This window comes from Eubalaena glacialis, chromosome 16, assembly GCF_028564815.1.
Source record: "Eubalaena glacialis isolate mEubGla1 chromosome 16, mEubGla1.1.hap2.+ XY, whole genome shotgun sequence".
Lineage (NCBI taxonomy): Eukaryota > Metazoa > Chordata > Mammalia > Artiodactyla > Balaenidae > Eubalaena > Eubalaena glacialis.
The window spans coordinates 87,004,561-87,025,185 of record NC_083731.1 but is presented as its reverse complement, the minus strand read 5'-3'; the positions used below and the strand labels follow the sequence as shown (position 1 = coordinate 87,025,185).

The window sequence follows — 20,625 nt, the reverse complement described above, 5'->3', positions numbered from 1 at the left end:
CTCACTATCGCGGCCTCTCTTGTTGCGGAGCACAGGCTCCAGACGCGCAGGCTCAGTAGTTGTGGCTCACGGGCCCAGTTGCTCCGCGGCATGTGGGATCTTCCCGGACCAGGGCTCGAACCCGCGTCCCCTGCATTAGCAGGCAGATTCTCAACCACTGCGCCACCAGGGAAGCCCTTTATTACTTTTAAATACATGTTATATTCGACATGGGAATTAGGAGCAGTTCCAGGTAACCCTCTGGCCCCCAGTGCACACAGACTAGATTTAATAAAAATCTTAAAATTGAAACGTTTTCATAATTATTCATTGTTTGCAAATTGGAGACCAAATCCAGAAAATAAAAAGCTAACATTAGTGGTATGATTCAGTAGTTGTCTAAATTATATTTTTTACAGATGTTTTGGTTTTGTTAAATTTCACCTATGAGTTACTTGACAATTATTGACGTAAATGTTGTAGCAGCCTATAACCAAAGGATCAAAATTCAAACTGTTATGTAAATATAAAAATGATTGAACAGATAGTTGTGCTTTTTCTTGTACTGTAATTTTAGTATTTATTGGCATGATTAGATAAAACTTAATAAAGGCAGTGTTTGCTGTTTCCTGGTCAATTTTATATGTTTTAGTTTCATGATTGTTACTGAATGTAATTTTGCCACACAGAGGAGGGGACTATTAAAACGCAGTCTTCTCTGGGTCTGTGACACACCGGATGCAAGCTGCCCCTCGACCATCGTCCTGGGTCTCAAGCTGCCCTTGACCATGGGCTGCATCTTCTCCTGCACCTGTGCAGCTGTATTTGGCCATAGCATCCCGTCTTCCGGGCCTAGGTTTCCTCTTGTGTAAAATGAGGGGCTCGAAGTAGATCTTTCAAGGTCTGTTCTGGCTGTGAAATCCTGTGGTGACTGTATCCTGAGCCCGTGGCCTGGCTTGGGGGAACAGGTTCAGTTGACCTGTTGACCAGTTCCTGTTGCAGCTCCCACGCCTGCTGTCCTTAGCGCTTGAGGCAGGCGGGACCTGTTTCTCTTGCCCGTTGGCAGGTGTTGCAGGTGGTCTGTGACTGTGTCATGGATTCCCTGTTGCTTCGTTCCCTGCGACTAAGAGTGAGAGATTTGCTCAGGTCTCCCTCTGCATTTGGGAGGAAACAGATTCTCTGTAGGCTCCAGAGTTTTACATTACATTCTTCTGTGTTCTCACCCATCCAGTTAGGAGACTAATGCTGTTACCAGGCCACCACAGATTTTTGGGTCAACTCGCTCCTGATTTTTGCTTGACATGCATTGTGCTGTGTGACTTAATACATAGAATTTACCATGCTGGTGGTGGCATGGCTCCAATTAGTATTTTGGCCTTATGCTTATTCGTTGTTTTGGCCTTAGACTTGATTTTGATGTAATAGTACAGCCTTTGCTTTCTTTTTGTTCACTTCTGTGTTGTTGCTCGTGAACTTGTTCTTAGTTTTTCTAAGTAACAGAATCCCCACAGAATTCCACCCCCTTCTTCTGTTCACTGGGGGCGCTTGACCTCTCTGTTGTCACTTGTTTCATCTCCTATTTTTGCTTGCTTTTTTCTGGACTCCTGGGCGTGGTTGCTGGCACCCATCATAGAATCACTAACCAAATGGGAAACGGGAGGCGGAGCCATCGGTTTGGACCGCACTGACCTTGCAAGTCTGGGATGGGCAGGCAGGTGTATCCAGAGGTAAAGATATTGGTCCAGGGAGGGCTTGTGGTAGAGGTCAAGGCTGGAGGTGGATTTGGTGACCGTGCACACACTGGTGGCGATGTGAGATACGGAAGTGAGCGGACAAGGCGCTTGGGAATGTTGAACAAGAGGGTCCTGTCTAAGGGCCCCTCAGCGAAGGAGGGGACATGGTACCCAGGGAGGAGGGTAGAGAAGCCAAGGACGGCCCTTTGAGGAGGGAGGTGGGTAGGGACCCTTCCACAGAGATAAGTCAATGAAGAGAGAGAGGCTGGTGAAGGGGAGACGCTCGGGCGCGATTTTATATAAAAATAGATCTTGCCAGGAAGAGTCGTGAGCATGTTTAAAGGTTGAGGGGTCAGCAGTGAAGGCGGGGGAAAGGCTGAGGTATCGGACCGTCAGATGGTACGAGAGCCTGGTGGAGGTGCCCGGGGTTAAGGGGCAGCCCGTGGACTTGGACGCGGACAGGAGAACCATCCCTTCCTAAGAGGATGGGAAGGGCTGAGGCCCAAGGAGCAGTTAGTAAGCTGGGGGGTCAAGGTGAATCAAGTCCTGTTCTCCCCACGGCAGGGGGAGGGGCACAGCTTCAGAGGGAAGGAGGGAGGCTGGTGGGGGGATAGTTAGAGGAGGGGGGAGGGACAGGAGCAGCGACCTGGTGGTTGGGGGAGGGAGCTGACCCCCGCTGTGGCCCAGAGAACCCAGGGAGCCACATGCGGGTCACTGCACCGCAGTGGAGGGCCCGCTGGGCTTTGCTTCCTTGAGTAACACGTGTTAGTGTTTTTTAAACCTTTGGGGAAACGAAAAACCCCAGTGAAGTAGAGAGATCAGCCTGGATTGGCCGCAGTGACTTCTGTGTGTGCTGCAGACCGTTCCGAGGGGGGCTTTGTGCCTGGTGGGGGGGCTTTGACCTTCCCGCCACTGCAGAGGACTGAAACACGCATAAATATTTTATTAGGTTTCCTGGGAGCCAAACCGCTGCCGCAGCAGAGAAGGTATGGAGGCTGGTTTGGCAGAGACGGTGAGGGAGGCGGCAGGTATGGCGAGAGGGGAGACGAGGGGACGCAGCCTGTGTTCTGTTTCTTTGTTTTCGCTTTTGGAGGGGCAGGGACCCTGGTACCTGTGGGTTTTTAGAAGAGCTTTGCTTTTCTGATAGTCACAGGACCTTCATCTCTGTTTAAAAAACTGAAAACAGAAGGATAAAAAGTGAATTGAAGCTTCTGACATTTTTATAACTGTTTGCAAACACAGTCACCACTATCTTCCCATTTATTCTTTCGGACACCTTCCATCCACATCCATCCAGCAGCGAGTAAGTGTGATGCTCCGGTGGTTTCCTTTGTCACAGCAACGTCCTTGGGCTTCACTTGTGAGCTCCCCCTGCCCTTCATGTCCCCTGGCGGCTCTTTGCTAGGTGGTGTCCCTGAGATGACTGTCGTCTTGTCCCAGCGTCACCTCCATCCGTGCAGGATCCCCCTTCCTGACCCGAGCTGGGTGTTTGCTCAGCTCTCTCCTTGGCTGGCATCTCCCTCCCCGACAGCGTGTGAGCCCCGCTGTCCTGGCGTGTTGTTCGTATGGACTACAAGGATCGGATCTGGGTAAACGAGACAGGAACGGGGAGCGGAGAATGGTCCCGTCGTCAGCCTCCTCCTCCTCCCTGGAGGGTGGTTCCCCCCTCCTCTTAGTTCAGAAAAGGCCAGAGTGTCTCATGACCTCAGGATTGCCCAGTGGTTAAGACGTTGACGAGAGGTTTGACTTGGTTTTAAGAAGTGATGGGATTTGCTTTTGCAAAGGTTGATGGAGGGCTGAGAGAGAGAGAGAGAGAGAGAATGTGAGACCTGGAAGCGAGGATGGAGGCTGGGGTCCCTTGTCTCCCACCCTATTTTTTTTTAACATCTTTATTGGAGTATAATTGCTTTGCAGTGGTGTGTTAGTTTCTGCTTTATAACAAACTAAATCAGCTATACATATACATATATCTCCATATCTCCTCCCTCTTGCGTCTCCCTCCCACCCCTCCCTATCCCATCCCTCTAGGTGGTCACAAAGCACCGAGCTGATCTCCCTGTGCTATGCGGCTGCTTCCCACTAGCTATCTAGTTTACATTTGGTAGTGCATATATGTCAATGCCACTCTCTCACTTCGTCCCAGCTTACCCTTCCCCCTCCCCGTGTCCTCAAGTCCATTCTCTACATCTGTCTTTATTCCTGTCCTGCCCCTAGGTTCATAAGAACCATTTTTTTTAGAATCCATATATATGTGTTAGCATACGGTATTTGTTTTTCTCTTTCTGACTTACTTTACTCTGTATGACAGACTCTAGGTCCATCCACCTCAATACAAATAACTCAGTTTCGTTTTTTTTTTATGGCTGAGTAATATTCCATTGTATATATGTGCCACATTTTCTTTATCTATTCATCTGTTGATGGACACTTAGTTGCTTCCATGTCCTGGCTATTGTAAATAGAGCTGCAGTGAACATTGTGGTACATGTCTCTTTTTGAATTATGGTTTTCTCAGGGTATATGCCCAGTAGTGGGATTGCTGGGTCATATGGTAATTCTATTTTTAGTTTTTTAAGGAACCTCCATACTGTACTCCATAGTGGCTGTATCAATTTACATTTCCACCAACAGTGCAAGAGGCTTCCATTTTCTGCACACCCTCTCCAGCATTTATTGTTTGTAGATTTTTTGATGATGGCCATTCTGACCCGAGTGAGGTGATACCTCACTGTAGTTTTGATTTGCATTTCTCTAATGATTAGTGATGTTGAGCATCCTTTCATGTGTTTGCTGGCAATCTGTATATCTTCTTTGGAGAAATGTCTATTTAGGTCTTCTGCCCATTTTTGGATTGGGTTGTTTGTTTTTTTTGATATTGAACTGGCTGAGCTGCTTGTATATTTTGGAGATTAATCCTTTGTCCGTTGCTTCGTTTGCAAATATTTTCTCCCATTCTGAGAGTTGTCTTTTTATCTTGTTTATGGTTTCCTTTGCTGTGCAAAAGCTTTTAAGTTTCATTAGGTCCCATTTGTATATTTTTGTTTTTATTTCCATTTCTCTAGGAGGTGGGTCAGAAAGGATCTTTCTGTGATTTATGTCACAGAGTGTTCTGCCTATGTTTTCCTCTAAGAGTTTTACAGTGTCTGGCCTTACATTTAGGTCTTTAATCCATTGTGAGTTTATTTTTGTGTATGGTGTTAGGGAGTGTTCTAATTTCATTCTTTTACACGTAGCTGTCCAGTTTTCCCAGCACCATTTATTGAAGAGGCTGTCTTTTCTCCATTGTATATCCTTGCCTCCTTTATCCAAGGTAAGGTGGCCATATGTGCGTCCCACCGTATTTTTATTTCTTGCCATCACTTTCCTGCTTCCTGTAGCCACGTTCTAGCACAGTTTCATGTTGTGCGGACCTTGATCTGAGCTCACAGCTCAAGCTTCCTGGTTGGCGCGTTTTGTTCCCCTCCCCCGCCTCCCCCCCGGACTTGAACCCTTTGAACATGGGGTGAATTGAAGCTTCTGTTGGAGAACGACTGAGGACCGTGGTCTGGCTCAGACTGGATGGGGCAGTGAGGTCTACCTGGCAGAAACACTGCGGTGACGACCGGCCAGCAGAGGGCGCTGTGCCGCTGGTCTGAGGTGTGCTCTGGGCTCTCCACCTGCAAGGCAAGCACAGTGGGTTAAGGGAATACTTATTTGATGTGGCCAACCTAGAGCTCAACGGTCAGAGGAGAGAGAATTGCTTTCCCTGCTCCCCTTCCCCTACCCCTCACCCCCACCCACACTCATACTCACACACGCAGTTGAAATGATTGTGCGCTGGGTAGACGTGAATAGAGAAAAGCTTGCAGAGAAGGTGACCCCTTGGGCTGTTGGCTCAGAAGAGAAGGATGTGGTTTGATGAGAAGAAAGATGTTCTAGGAATTTAGCAGAGGGTGAAAGGAAGCAAGAGAACTGAATAAGAGCTAAATACGCAACAGAATAAAGTGACGTCCATTTAAGGGGGAGGAACTTTACTCTCATTTCTCCCGTGGGCTGAGTTACAGGGTGGAGACTCCCGTCCTGAAAGCCAGACTGCTCTTCTCAAAGCAACGAGCGTGTAAACGCTTTGTACTCTGGGTGCCAGGCTGACGTCTGCTTCTCGTTAGATTCATGGAGGGCAGGTTAAAATCCCCTTCCTTTTTATCCGTGACCCGGGGCCCAGCTGCTGCTGGCAGAAGGAGATGATCGTAGGGATTACTATCAGATATGAGTGTAACTATCTCATTTTGTGGTGGGAAGTAGTATACGAATAAACTAGGTCTTCTGCCTAATTTCATGTTCTAATAAACAGCTCCTTATGTACAGCCATTCCTGAAATTAGCTAAACATCCAAGAACTGATGGCCCCTTGACAGTTCCATCTGGTACTATTAATTTTTATTTAAAATATGTATTAAAATAATACATGAAGGTGGTGAAAAGTTCAAATACTGTGGAAGCTTATCATGAAAATCAGTAGCTTCCAGCCCTATCTCTCCCATTCTGGTTCTGTCCCACCAAAGGCAACCACTGTTTTTAATTCTTTTGGTGGTTTCCACCGTATTTCTAAGTTAGGTTTAGAAGAGATCTCTCTGAATTCTCTTCTAGATGAAGATTTAACTTATTTACTTCAGGATGAATTAGTGAAGTAGTATATCATGTTTGTCTCCTTTCTAGTATAACTTATTTTTCCTGTCTCATTTTTCTACTGGAACATTTTTTTTTTTTTTATATATCAATTCTTATTTTTTCTATCAGAACACTGTATTTATGTTTTGCAACCTCTTGTTATGTTTTATTATTTTTAAAGGTGTTCTTATTTATTTTTCCTTCCAGCTTTACTGAGATATAATTGACGTATAATACTGTTTAAGGTGTACTGTTTTTGACGTCATATTTTATGTCTTTTTGTGTATAATTATTGTGGATATAGATATTACTACTTTTGTTTTTAACCCTCCTAGCTTTACATATGGTTGATTTGCTACCTTTACTGTATATTTGCTTTTACCAATGGTATTTTTTCTTTTGTAACTTTCATAGTTCTAGTTGTGGCCTTTTCCACTTAGAGAAGTTCCTTTTAACGTTTCTTATAAAGTTAGTTTGGTGATGCTGAACTCTTTTAGCTTTTGCTTGTCTGTAAAACTTCTGATTTCTCTATCAAATCTGAATGAAGCCTTGCTGGGTAGAATAGTCTTGGTTGTAGGTTTTTCCATTTCATCACTAAGTGTGTCGTGTCGCTCCCTTCTGGCCTGCAGAGTTTCTGCTTAAAAGTCAGCTGATAGCCTTATGGGAGTTCCTTGTATGTAACTTGTTGCTTTTCCCTTGCTGCTTTTAATATTCTCTCTTTATCTTTAATTTTTGCCTCGTTTTAATTACAGTGTTTCTTGGTGAGGTCCTCTTTGGGTTGATCCTGTTTGGGACTCTTTGCTTCTTGGACTTGGATGTCTCTTTTTTTTCTCAGGTTGGGGAAATTTTCAGCTGTAATGTCTTCAAATATGTTCTTTCTCTCTTCTCCTTCTGGGACTCCTGTAACGAGAATGTTACTATGCTTGATGTGCTGGAGGTCTCTTAAACTGTTCTCATTTCTTAAAAAGCTCTTTTCTCGGGGCTTTCCTGGTGGCGCAGTGGCTAAGAATCTGCCTGCCAATGCAGGGGACACGGGTTCGAGCCCCGGTCCGGGAACATCCCACATGCTGTGGAGCAACTAAGCACATGCGCCACAACTACTGAGCCTGCGCTCTAGAGCCCGCGAGCCACAACTACTGAAGCCCGCGTGCCACAACTACAGGAGCCCACGCACCTAGAGCCCGTGCTCCACAACAAGAGAAGCCACCACAGTGAGAAGCCTGCGTACCGCAATGAAGAGTAGCCCCAGCTCACTGCAACTAGAGAAAGCCCACGTGCAGCAACGAAGACCTAATGCAGCCAAAAAATAAATCAATAAGATGAAAATTTAAAAAAAAACAAATTAAAAAAACAAAACTCTTTTCTCTTTTTTCTGTTCAGCTTAAGTGCTTTCCACTGCTCTGTCTTCCGGTTCACAGATCCATTCCTCTGTATCATCTAATCTCCTGTTGACTCCTTCTAGTGTAGCTTTCATTTCAGTTATTGTATTCTTCATCTCTGTTTGGTTCTTTTTTATATTTTCTCTTTGTTAAAAACTTCTGACTTCACACTCTATTCATCCATTCTTCTGAGTTCTTTGAGCATCTTTATGGTCATTACCTTGAACTCTTTCTCAGGGAGATTGCTTATCTCCACTTCCCTTAGTTCTTCTGGGGTTTTATCTTGTTCCTTTGTTGGGGACATATTCCTCTGTCACCTCATTTTGCCTCATTCTCTGCTTTTATTCCTATGTATTAGGTAGGTTGGTTATGTTTCCTGATCTTGGGGACGTGGCCTTAGGTGGGAGACGTCCTGTGGGTGCCAGCAGGACACTCCCCTCTGGTCACCAGAACTGTATGCTCTAGGGGTACCCTTTATGTGGGCTGCATGGGCCCTTCTGCTGTGGCGGTGCTGACTACTGTAGGTGTGCTGGTGGGCGCAGCTGGCGCCTCTTCTGGTTGGTTGCCAGGCCCCGCCGTGTGGAGGCTGCTCATGGCTGATGGGCGGGGCTGGGTCCTGGGCCCTCTGGTGGGTGGGGCCGGGTCCCGGCACTAATAAGCTAGAGGAGGTGTTTCACAGTAGTGCTCACCAGCCCCAGTGTCCTTGTGGTGGGATGAGCCCCCAAACTGGCTGCTCTGAGTGTCCTTGTCCTCAGGTACCTCCTTCCTCTCCAGGAGGCTCTCCAAGGTCAGTCCTGCCTAATAGATGACTGTGATGGTTAATTTATGTGTCAACTTGATGGATATTTGGTCAAACATTATTCTGGTGTTTCTGTGAGGGTGATCTTGAATGTGGTTAACATTTGATTCATGGACTGAGTAAAGCAGATTTTCCTCCCCAGTGTGGGTGGGCCTCGTCCGATCAGGTAAGGGCCTGAATAGAACAAAAGGCTGAGTGAGAGGGAACTGTTCCTTCCTCACAGGCTTTATGCTGGGACGTCGTCTTTTTCCTGCCTCTGAGCTAGAACTACACTGTTGGCCCTCCAGGGTCTGCAGCTTGCTGAGTGCAGATCTTGGGACTTGTGTGAGCCCATACGTATACATATATATCCTGTTCTGGTTCTCTGGGGAACCCCAACGAATGCAGTGACCCTCTACTCTCTTGAAAATGGGCTGACCTGTCTTCTCTGGTAGGTCAGGCTGCCTGCCTCACAGCCCAGGGCCCTTCCTCAGGTCCCAGGCCCCTCTGCATGCCCCTCTTTTGCTATGGCTCATTCTCAGAAGGCATCTTAGAGCCAAGGAGACATCCTTCTTGCCAAAAGCAGAAAGGAGTCTATTTTGGGGGTGGGGGGGGGATGGGAGAAACTCCTTAGCTGATAATTCCGCTCCTAGATTTTAAAAACGTGGCAGTATATTTTTACACTGTTTTCTACTATTTTAATGGTGCCTGAGTAGGCAGAAGTGATAAATGTGTGGGTCCATTTTACAATTGGGGGTCAGAAGCTAGGTGCCCTTGAGATTGGCCTTTACTGCTGTCGAATCCCATCCATAAAGACTTAGGCCCCTCATGTCTTTGCGTTAAATATCCGACAGGCGCCTCCATGGGTGTGCTCACTTCTGGGAACTCCAGCTGCATCCTTAGCTTATCCGGCATGCAGGAAAGTGCACAGAACCCAACAGGAAATTTGTAATTAAAATTAAACATTTAGATGAAGGTTGGCAGTCATGTGAGAAATAGACTAAAATGATAAAGGAGAGACAGACTTGCTTTACATCCAGCCCTGAGTGAGGTTTGTGTGTGTTCCACACCAGTGAGCTGTGCGCCCTGACTCCACCTCTGCTGGTCTCCCATGTAGATGTCACTCATGGTTGGAGCTCCTGGGTTCTGCCTGCTTGGGAGTGACCTGTTGGACAGTCACGGTGACCTCCCTTTGCGACCAGCAGCGACACTGCCTCTGTGACTGAGGGCAGAGACCTGCAGGATGGATTTGAGCGCTTCTGCTTCCATAACTTATTTTCAGAGTCATATCACACCTTCTTTGACTTTTAGGGCAGCCTTAATCCTTCCCTTTTGGTAGGGCTTGTTTCTCTGGGTTTGGAGAGAATATATTGAATTCTCAGTGAAGGGCCAAGGGTGTTGTAATTCAATAGACTGACCCGTAGTGCTTTTCTTTCGTGGCAGTGGTGGGATTGGGCCTGAACTGTGTGACTCCTTCTGTACTTGTCTGCCTTTAGGCCAGGTAGTTTCATAAGAGGTATTTGCTGTTTCTTTGTACTGAAGATGGGAAACCTCATGGAAAGGGATCCTTTGAGATTTGCCATGTAAAATTGAGTCAGAGTCTCAGAACTCCTTTTCTTCTGATTTTATAGCATAAAATTCACAAGTTTTCTCATAAAGCAAACGAATCAAACCTACTCTTCCACGATGCCATGTTTAAAGATGTTAGCCATAGGCATATCTAATGTCTGGCTTTCGGAACTGCTTGCCTAAGAGTTTTCTTCACTGAAAGATTTGCCTGGCAGCAAGCTCCGTGCTCAAAATGTTGCCTTCTCTCGGTTATCTTCTTTTCAGCCCACGTTTCTATGTGAAATAAATTGCCTTGTGTCCAAAGCTATTCATTGAATAATGTATTGAGTTAAAAAAACCAAATTAGAAATGTGATAGGAACAGGACTCTCATGCTGTTTAATGGGAATTATAGGGGTGTCTAATTTATGAACTTACGTTCAAAGGTATATTTATAAGCTGATTGATTAGGGCTCAACCCATTTTTCTCATTGGATGTGTATTGCAAAGAATAGGCTGATTTTTCAGCCCGCATGGTCTATAATAAAGTGCTGTAAGTAATTACAGCACTATCAGTACTGGTCCAGGTCCAGTGACTGCATTCTGGGAACAGGTTATGAGGCCAGGCAGTATCTAGCACATCTTTTCCAGTTGTAGACAAAGAAACTGGAAAAGTGTTGAAAATAAACACGTCCATGTTTGGAAATGAGCTTATTAATCTGTTCTTTGTAACTGGTGAAATTTCAGTAGTTCAGTAAAATGAAGTAAAACTTTCTAGGGAGGTGGTCCTATCTTGACATGGACGGGCCCTGGTGATCAGCAGGGATTTTGCGTTCAAGATTTCCAGAATAAAATTTGGTAGGGGTGACTGACAATGCATCAGGAGTCCACGGCAGGGGAGAGGACCTGTCCGCGGCAGGCTGTCTGTCGGCACGTCCTCCTGGGTGAGTCCCAGGTGTGCGGTGAGGCCTGTTGTCAACGGGAGTGGCAGGGGGTCCCCTGGGGGCTTTGTATATACCGGTCTCTTGGCTCTTGGTCTTTCTTAGGGGTTAGTGTGTAATGTACTCTTAAGGGATAAATGAATTCAGCTGTTTATGAGGGCATGAATGGCCGTCTTAGGCCGTGTCTTCTACCTTCAGTAATCCGGAACTCCTTGCTGAGTGAACATTTGAGAGCAGAAAGGTGGAAGGTCTCCTGCAGGGAGCTGGGAGAGGGGCGGGTTCCCAGAACAGGGTCATGGAGCCACTGGTCAGCTCGCAGAGTCAGCTTCTGTAAAGGGGTTTAAAGGGGCCCCCCAGTCTTCCAGTAAACACTGAATGCTTAGGCTACCTTGGGCACATACGAGAAATGTATTTGTCCCTGTGAGGCCAGAGAAGGAAAACAAACACCCCAGTGTGGATTACTGTTCAAATCTGGAAGGTGAGTGTTAAGCTCGTTTGGTTCCTGGGTTTCCGGAGGCTTGTGATCCAGAGAAGTTACTCTTTGAGCAGCTAATGCATTGTTAGATTTGCCTTTGGAGAACAGCCATCAACGTGGATCTTTTCTCCCAGCTGGAAAATTGCACTCAGACATCATCCCCGGGGTTGGTTCCGGGGCTGCCCTCCGGAGGTCAGATTCTGGAAGTGCTTTTGTTGTGACAGGCAGGGAGCCCCTGACCCACATGTCTCCAGGCCCTATTTTCTGATGCTTGTTTCCCATACTCGCCAGATCCTAAGAGTTTCCACGAGGAACGTGTCCACCACACACGTAGCCAGGTTCCTTCCCTGCTGGGTCAGGTCCCCGGAGAGAGGTTTGCAGGTTGGTATTGTCGTCAGACCTTGTCTTATCCTCGGAACCTGCAGAGGCTTCCTGTCTCCTGAAGACAGAAAGGCCAGTGTGGGCATGAGCTGCAGGGCCTGAGTCACCCCATCGCTCCGCCCCCGGTCCCCTCCCTGCCCCTCCAGCAGGAGGGACAGCGGCTGCCCTCCCGCTCAGCGTTTTCGTGTGTGCTGTTCCCTCTCTCTGCAGAGCTCTTCCTTGTGCATCCACGTGGCTGGTTCCTGCTTCGTCACCTCCTTTAGGCCTTTGCTCACAGGTCACCTTCCAAGTGACACATTCCCTGAGCACTGTTGAAAATAACTTCTTCCCCTGCTCCCGCCCCCGCCTCACCCCGCAGTGTCCCCTTCTGTGTCCTCCATCCCTGGTCAGTTTTCCTCCACGGTATTCTTCACTGTCTATCCTGCCACATATTTTATTTGGTTTTAAAGTGTCATTTTGTCTCTAGAATGTTATTCCCTTGAGATAATGCATTTGTGACCCTTTGATTCCCTGCAATTCCGGGCATGGTGCCTGGTACATAGATAAGACTCAGTAAATACCCGTGGAAGGATGGATGGATGAATGGATTTTTGACAAGCCCCTGGTCATTCTTCATGTCACCCGATTTCGGGAAACAGTGATCTAACAGATATTTAGAGGGAAGCTGGGTGAACCACGGGAAACAGTTCTGTTTTCTCCTGGTCATTTCTCCCCGTGCCCCAGGCCCTACAGACTCACTAAATGCCTGAGATTTGCTTGCAGCCGATGCCTGGCCAGGCCATCAGGGAGGCTGACACATGCAGTTTGAGGGGGAATCTTCTGGGGCAACGAATTCAGCTGGTGAACAAACTCTTCTGCTGGGAAGCTCTTCATTCACCCCTTTCATCCTATAAATTTTCTTTCCCCTGGGGAAGTGATGGTAAATGCCTCCCATCCAGTTACATTTTATACTGTTCAGCTGGATTGAACTCACATGGATGACTTGAACACATCTACCTCCTCAGGCGTAGCTGCCACGCAAAGTGTGGTCCTCAGACCAGCAGCATTGGTCTCACCTGGGAACTCAATAGAAATGCAGAATCTCAGACCTATTCCAGACCCACTGAATTGGGATATGCATGCAGTGGTTAATCTTATGTGTCAATTTGGCTGGGCCAGGGTGCCTGGGTATTTGGTCAAACGTTACTCTAGGTGTTTCTCTTAAGGTGCCTTTTGGATGAGATTAACATTTATCAATAAATTGGTGGGCTTTGAGTAAAGCACATTGCCCACCATAATGTGGGTGGGCCTCATCCATCAGGAGAAGGCCTTAATGAACAAAGACTGACCTCCCTGAGGAAGAAGGAATTCTGCCAGCAGATGGTCTATAGACTTAAAGGGCAACATCAGATCTTCCCTTGGGTCTTCAATTCTCCAAACCTGTCCTTTTGGTTTTTTATGGAGGCTTCATTACAAACACGTGATTGATAGAATCATTGGCTGTTGGTGATTGAAATCTCCAGCCCCTCTTTTCTCTTAGGAGGGGGTGGGACTGAAAGTTTCAACCCTCCAATCATGTGGTTGGTTCCCCTGGCATCCAGCCCCCATCCTTAGGTTACCTAGGGGCTTTCCATGAGTCACCTCATTGACATAACAAAAGATACCTTTCTTGCTCTCAACACAGCAGAAATCCCAAGGGTTTTAGGAGCTCTGTGCCAGTAACTGGGATGAAGACCAAATATATGTTTCTTGTGATAAATCACAGTACCACAGCGCCTTCAGAAGAAGACTAGAAATAATTCTGTCTTAAGGATGACTCTTAATCATTGTGTATTGCAAAACACCAGTCTGTGATACCAGATCTTCCCTGCAGCAGTGGCCACAAATGGTACATGGAGCTATCGATCCCATCCCATTCCTTCCCCACCCCCACATCATGTAGCCTCAGGCTGCTGTGTGTTTTGAGTTGTCAGGGTTTTTTAAAATAAATTTATTTATTTTATTTATTTATTTTTGGCTGCTTTGGTTCTTTGTTGCTGTGCGCGGTTTTCTCTAGTTGTAGCGGGGGGGGGGGGCTACTCTTCGTTGCGGTGCACGGGCTTCTCATTGCCACGGCTTCTATTGTTGCGGAGCACGGGCTCTAGGCACGTGGGCTTCAGTAGTTGTGGCACGCAGGCTCAGTAGTTATGGCGCACGGGCTTAGTTGCTCCACGGCATGTGGGATCTTCCTGGGCCAGGGCTCGAACCCGTGTCCCCTGCATTGGCAGGTGGATTCTTAACCACTGCGCCGCCAGGGAAGCCCGAGTTGTCAGTTTTGGCATTTCATTCTGTCATTCCAGGTTTGGTCACCGTCAGGCCTTATAGAAGTACATGTGCCTCAGGTGCTCTGTCTTCTGAGCTCTTGGCTCTTCTATTTGGTGCTTCTAATTAATGTGTATTTTAAACCCAGAAAATCTCTCAAGACTGTACTTCAGGTAAGAGGTGGCTTCAGAAGGTGAGCTAAGACTTGGCAGGTACCTTTATGGATGAGCCTTTGAGCAGCTAAAGGAGGTGTGGTTCGTTTTATCCCTCAGGTCCCCAGTTTATGCCTTTCCATTATTTCACTGTTCGTTGATTATCTGCTATGTGCTAGGAACATACAAAGTTGAAGTTGTTTAAAAAAAAAAATTCAGCTGAGTAAATTTTAGAGATCTTATTGGCTTTATTCAGTGATTCATGAGTTGGACAGCGTCCCATCGAGCAGATAAAGTAGCTCTGAGGAGTTGTACAAAGTGGAAGACTTTTATAGGCAAAAAGCAGTGGGACAAAGAAGTGACTAGCAAAGAGTCAATTGTTTGGGGCAAAGTCACATTCCTTTGGGGTGCATCAGGCTGATAACCTCCCTAGTGCTGACCAGGTGATTCCAGACTGACTGGTTAAGATTAGATTCCTGGAACAGGCTGAAGCTGCAGTTAGGTCAGGCATTGAGTCTCGGTTTGATGATGTGGGCTGAGCACAAGTGACTCCATTTTGGGTCTGTTATTTCTTTTTTTAACAAAGTAAACATTCGTACTGTTCCCAGAATCTGTTCTGGGGGTACATAAATATAATACAGAGCAAAACAGAGACTGTATTATGGAGGTGTAAACACCACCCTGTGACTTGGAGGAAGAAGAGCCTTTGCGAATTGGACCAAACTTCATGGGCGGGCAAGATGGAAAGGACCGTTTAGCCCTGGAGACAGGGTGTGGAAGGAGGGGATGTCTCACGTGGAAGTGGAGTGTGAGTGAAGGTGGCTGAATGAAGGATGTGTGGAAGGGAGGTTCATTCAGGTGTGGTTGATCATAAAATGTCTGTGTTGAGTACCCAGAGGGACACACTGAACTGTCAAACACACGCCCGTTACCAGGGCATGCTTGATAGAGTTGACGTTCTACGTTGAATCAGTGGCTTTGTGATAAGGATTGTAGTGCATCACCAATCCTGGGGTAACAATTCTACCTTGATTTGTGTGAGTTACTAGGTAGATGCTTCACCTCTCTCTGTGTTCATATATTACTGCTTTGGGAACATGTGCCTCTTTCTGTTTTGTGACCTTTGATACGTATCTTTATCTTTACAAACCTCGTTTATATGCTTAGTGTGTTCATAGCACAAGGCTCCTAGAAGGTGGGTACATTTCCCTGGTTACACCGTGTGACACTAAATGAATACGTATGTATCAAAGTTTGAAAACAAAGATCACATTAGAAGATTTTCTTAGGAAAGGTGTCTTTTTACAAGACGAAGCTTTGTAGGAGAGGGCCAGCCCAGCAATGTTCTTGTCCTGAGTTTTGAAGTACTTTGTTTTTACAATCACTTGTGTAATTTTGGAAACTTTGTTTTCCTGTTTTTTAGAATTTACGTCCATAACTGATAGCAGCGTTTTCCTTTGTCCTCACAGTACGGCCAAGTACAGCGTGTTGACGTTTCTACCTCGATTCTTGTACGAGCAGATCAGGAGAGCTGCCAATGCCTTCTTCCTCTTCATTGCCTTATTACAGGTGACATTTTTAAAAAGTTACTTAAAATTCATAACCTTAATTGTATGCAAAATAAGATCTTGCTAAAAGGTCACTTAACTGAGAAAGGGTCATCAGACTTGAATGAAATGTGCCTCCTTCATCCAATTACTGTTTGCTTGAACAAATGGGATCTTTGCATAAAGGGAAACTTCTTTAGGTGTATCCTTCTTTGCTTAAGGATAATTGCAGTTACGAAAAGAGGCACTGAAACAAGACTGTGGGATCCTACTTCTAACCCTTTTTTCTGATCCAAACACAAAATGATGTTGGGTAGAATTTTAAAAATATGTAACAGACTTATCTAGTTCTTAAAATAAGGTAATCACTTTGTAACAGAAATGAATGCAACAGAACTGCAGAGGAGTGAGGGGTGTGTGCCATATTTTCTTTTTCTTGGAGAGGGTTTTAATTTGCCAACTTCCCGCTTTTGGTCTCTTTATCTTACAGCAAATTCCAGATGTTTCTCCAACAGGAAGATATACCACCCTGGTGCCATTGATCATTATTTTAACAATCGCAGGCATCAAAGAGATTGTAGAAGATTTTGTAAGTTTTTGCTTTCAGATTAAAAAAAAAATTTATTGACTGTAACTTACAACTTATTTGCTGCTTTGGATTTTTTAAGACAGAAAAATTGGTCTATAGGCTAACTAGGCTGTCAAGTTTCATGATGGTATTTTTGGGGACAGAATGTGTACACACAGTGTCTGAACTCTACAGTGAAACAGAAGTAGTTCAATCTGTATTTCCTGATGTTAGGTTTATGGACCCGCTTTGATTTTTGTTGCTGATGTTCCTTACATCCTTCTTGAGAGCGTGCTAGTCTGGGTAGCAAATGGAGGACTGAATTGCTGTCTAGTGTAGCAGCATTGAGGTTACTTTACAAGAATCTCCTCCCGCCTTATTCTTGCTTCAGTGCATCTCCAAATTCATTGGCTACAGCCATATTCATGCTCTTTCCTGTTTTCTCTCTGTCCTCTTTTCAGGCTCTTGCTTCTCCCCTTCCTTTCTGTCTGTCTCTCTCTCTCTCTCATACATGCATGCACATTTTTCTGGGAATAGGTAAATGAATAAATGCAGTACAAATCAAAGCAAAGGTACTTTGCCCCCAAAGTTCTTTATCAATAAAATGAGTTCAGTTGTTTGTTGTTAGTTTATCTTACAGAATAATTCTTTTAGTTCGATGTAAAACAATCAACGAGTAGAAAGTTTTATACTTCAAAGTGTTTTTTCCTTGCTGTAACCAAAATATAAGCATTTAAACTGCATCTACATTTACGGTGTTAGTCTCCGAATTTAGCGAGTGACGCTAAATGGATCACGACCATTGAACTGAATTTTAGGACATTAGTGTAGCTGCCAGTTGATTTCCTTGTCTTGTTTTTGCTGGATCTTATTGTTTGCTGTTTCAGTTATTTATCTGGAACTTTTGAAACTAACACCTTTTTTTCTTTCTGTAACAGAAGCGACATAAGGCAGACAATGCAGTTAACAAAAAGAAAACGATAGGTAAGACCCCAGGTTGACTCATTTTTTCCACTAGAAAACTTAAGAACAAGACTTGCAGTTAAGGAATTTTAAATAAGTAGTTAATGGTGTTGAGATAAATTGAGGGAAATCTGGGACTTCCCTGGTGGCGCAGTGCTTAAGAACCCGCCTGCCAATGCAGGGGACACGGGTTCGAGCCCTGGTCCGGGAAGATCCCACATGCCGCGGAGCAACTAAGCCCGTGCGCCACAGCTACTGAGCCTGTGCTCTACTGCCCGCGAACCACAACTACTGAGCCCACGTGCCACAACTACTGAAGCCTGCGCACCTAAAGCCTGTGCTCTGCAACAAGAGAAGCCACTGCAATGAGAAGCCCGCACACCACAACGAAGAGTAGCCCCCGCTCGCCGCAACTGGAGAAAGCCCGTGCGCAGCAACGAAGACCCAGTGCAGCCAAAAATAAATAAATAAATAAATAATTGGGGGAGATCTATAAAATACTTTAAAAATAGCAAAATGACAAACATATCCAACAAAAGGTGAGTCCTGGTAATGAAGATCTGAACAGGATTTGTGTATTTTAGAGTTTTAGAAAAGGTTTTAATTTTCAGGAGCTAGCCATATTTTATGTCCATAAAAGTCAAAGCATTCATAGCCTTGGTTTATAATTGCCCCCTACCTCTATCTATACTTATTGTTGCATTTCTAGAACGGTAGCTCTGTGTTAATGCAGGGGTGGGGGGCGGTGTGTTTATGTGAGTGTGTGTGTGTTGGTGAATCTTGTAAATGCAAGGTGATTATTTTCTTCATATGGGCTAAATATGAATAGATGTAACTTATTTGCAAACATGAATATTTATGTGCATGCATTCCTCTATATATGGTACAGAAGTGCATAGTTGGGGCTCCGTTTTGGGGAGTGATGATGTTATACGTTTATGTCTAAGGATATGGTATGTTGGAATTAATCAGTGGAATTTTAAAAGGAGCCTTTTGGATTTTGGAAAGCTGATTTTATGTTGATTATCATCAGTATTAACCGATACTTGTTTTGTTTTTCTTTTTCAGTGTTAAGGAATGGTATGTGGCATACCATTATGTGGAAAGAGGTAATAACTAATTTTAAAGATATGCCAGGAAGTACTGGTTTGGAGACCTGTAATTCATTGCTAGTGTTGATTTTGGTGTAAAGTTTGTGTTAAGACACAAGCCATGTCCATGTCATGTAAGTGGTGCAGTGTGGTTTTTCCCTGAGGCTTTCCTAGAACGGGTGCATATTTCCTCTGTTGCTGCATCTTCTAGAAGCCGTTCCCTGTGTCAGTTCAGAGCTGGGAAATTCATTGCCCCTGATGGATATTTCTGAAATTTCAAATCATTTTCTAGTTCCTGAATCCAAGTAAAGAAACATTTTCCCCTGGTCTACTGTTGTTCTCTTTATCTCAATGCAATCTTTTAAAGATTTTTTTTTTTTTAACTTGAAATTCTCACTTCTGACATTTTTGGTGGAAAGAGTTTGGGTTTGTGATTAGCCCTAAATATAAGAAGGTGGTAGCCTGGGGGCTGGGAACCATCCTGGGTGGGTTCTGAGGCTGAAAGTTGCTGCTTTTAGCTTTACAAGAGCAAAGAGTGTTTGCCTCGCTGGAGTATGGGGTCGGCGGGGTTTGAGAACGGCGTGGTGATTTGGTTGTTACTAGTAATAAATAGAAGATTGAGAAGAAATATCCTGTGCCATCTGGGTGTTTTCTAGCTACTAAAATTAGCCTTTTCAGTGAGTCTCTGTTGTGGCTGGAACTTAATGGTCACAAGATGTTTTTGGAGGGTGACTCTCATGACGCCAAGATTCAAAGCTGATTAACATGATTTCAGAAGAAAACTACATTTTAGAAGAGTAACATATAATAGTGTCTTTTGCTAAACATTTAATAAAATGTTTTGAAATGCCTCTATGTTTAAAATGCCTCTGTGACCTTGGGAGTCTGCAGGATGCCCGTGATGTGGTAACCGCAGCCTTCATTTTGGCTGTCACTTTCTTTTTACTTTGTTACGGGAGATCCATTAAGCCCCTTGGTAGTGTTTTGTGATAACACCTTAACCTGGGTAGCCATCCAGAAGTCCTGTGTTGTAAATATTAATTGACCTCACTCTCACTGGGAAGTGTGGTGGTTCTTGGTCAAGTGGTTGGAGATTCTTGCCTTCACAGAGGGTAGCAATGCTCCTAGTGTGCTATGGGAATTTGAGAACTCCCACGGCACTTAGGAATGGCCTCTCTCCCTGATGTTCCTGTTGTCACTCCCCTCCCCAGAAAGGCACTCATACTGGCAGGAGTGGAGAATTATTTGAATTTGGGCTGTTGACACTACTTGAAACAGCCGAAAATGGAGTCATGATCTCAGAATTCTGGATCTAGGAGTGGATGGATTCAGATCCCTAAAGCTCATTACTGTTTCCTACACACATTTGGAGAGAAAAAAAACCAACCCACCAACCAAATACCTGTTATGTTTTGCCACATGCATTTTTATTTCAATTAAAAATGGACTTTGTGTATTTAAATGGAGCTGTTAGTATGTGCCAGAGGCAGTGTTAGGTGATGGGGATGCAGATAAGAATTAAGCATGGCCCCTGCCTTTCTTTTGCCTTTAAGTTGGATATGAACTTCAAATGTACAGGGGCTCTGAAATTTAATTTTTACCACCCTTCTTGATGTTGAGCCGGATTCCTTAGACTTACCCACACACTTTGATAAGCAAATCAAAGCACTGATAGGATGACTTTTAGCAACATTCCTTTGTCCTGATAAAATATTAAACACAGTCACCTGCCAGGCCGTTTTCCTGGATTGTAAGATGCAGTTTTTTTTTGTTTTTGTTTTTGTTTTTGTTTTTTTTTTTTACAATTCTTGATTTCAAAGAGATGAGTAACGTGGGTTAGGATAGGAAACAGCAAGCATAGTGCCCTTTTGTTACTGAACCAAACTGAAGTCCGCTCGCCCGCCTGCAGTAAAGCCAATCTGCTAACACGGGGTCGTGGTGAAGGGAAGTGCAGTCTTTTTTTTTTTTTTAATTTCTGAATAGGTATACACATGTGCTTTATTTTATTATTATTTTTTAATAGATCTTTATTGGAGTATAATTGCTTCACAGTACTGTGTTAGTTTCTGTTGCACACCAAAGTGAATCAGCCATATGCATACATACATCCCCATATCCCGTCCCTCTTGAGCCTCCCTCCCATCCTCCCTATCCCACCCCTCTAG

The 20,625-nt window shown here is 44.9% G+C and overlaps 1 protein-coding gene across 1 annotated transcript in view; it reads left to right on the top strand.

Moving 5' to 3' along the window:
- LOC133076429 (phospholipid-transporting ATPase IB) overlaps nucleotides 1-20,625 on the top strand; it is a 457,024-nt gene that overhangs the window by 15,233 nt on the left and 421,166 nt on the right. Inside the window, exons 2-5 of the mRNA XM_061170962.1 lie at nucleotides 15,761-15,860; nucleotides 16,329-16,427; nucleotides 17,345-17,390; nucleotides 18,438-18,478. Of these exons, the coding sequence (XP_061026945.1) occupies nucleotides 15,761-15,860; nucleotides 16,329-16,427; nucleotides 17,345-17,390; nucleotides 18,438-18,478 (286 nt within the window). The remainder of the gene's footprint in view (nucleotides 1-15,760; nucleotides 15,861-16,328; nucleotides 16,428-17,344; nucleotides 17,391-18,437; nucleotides 18,479-20,625) is intronic.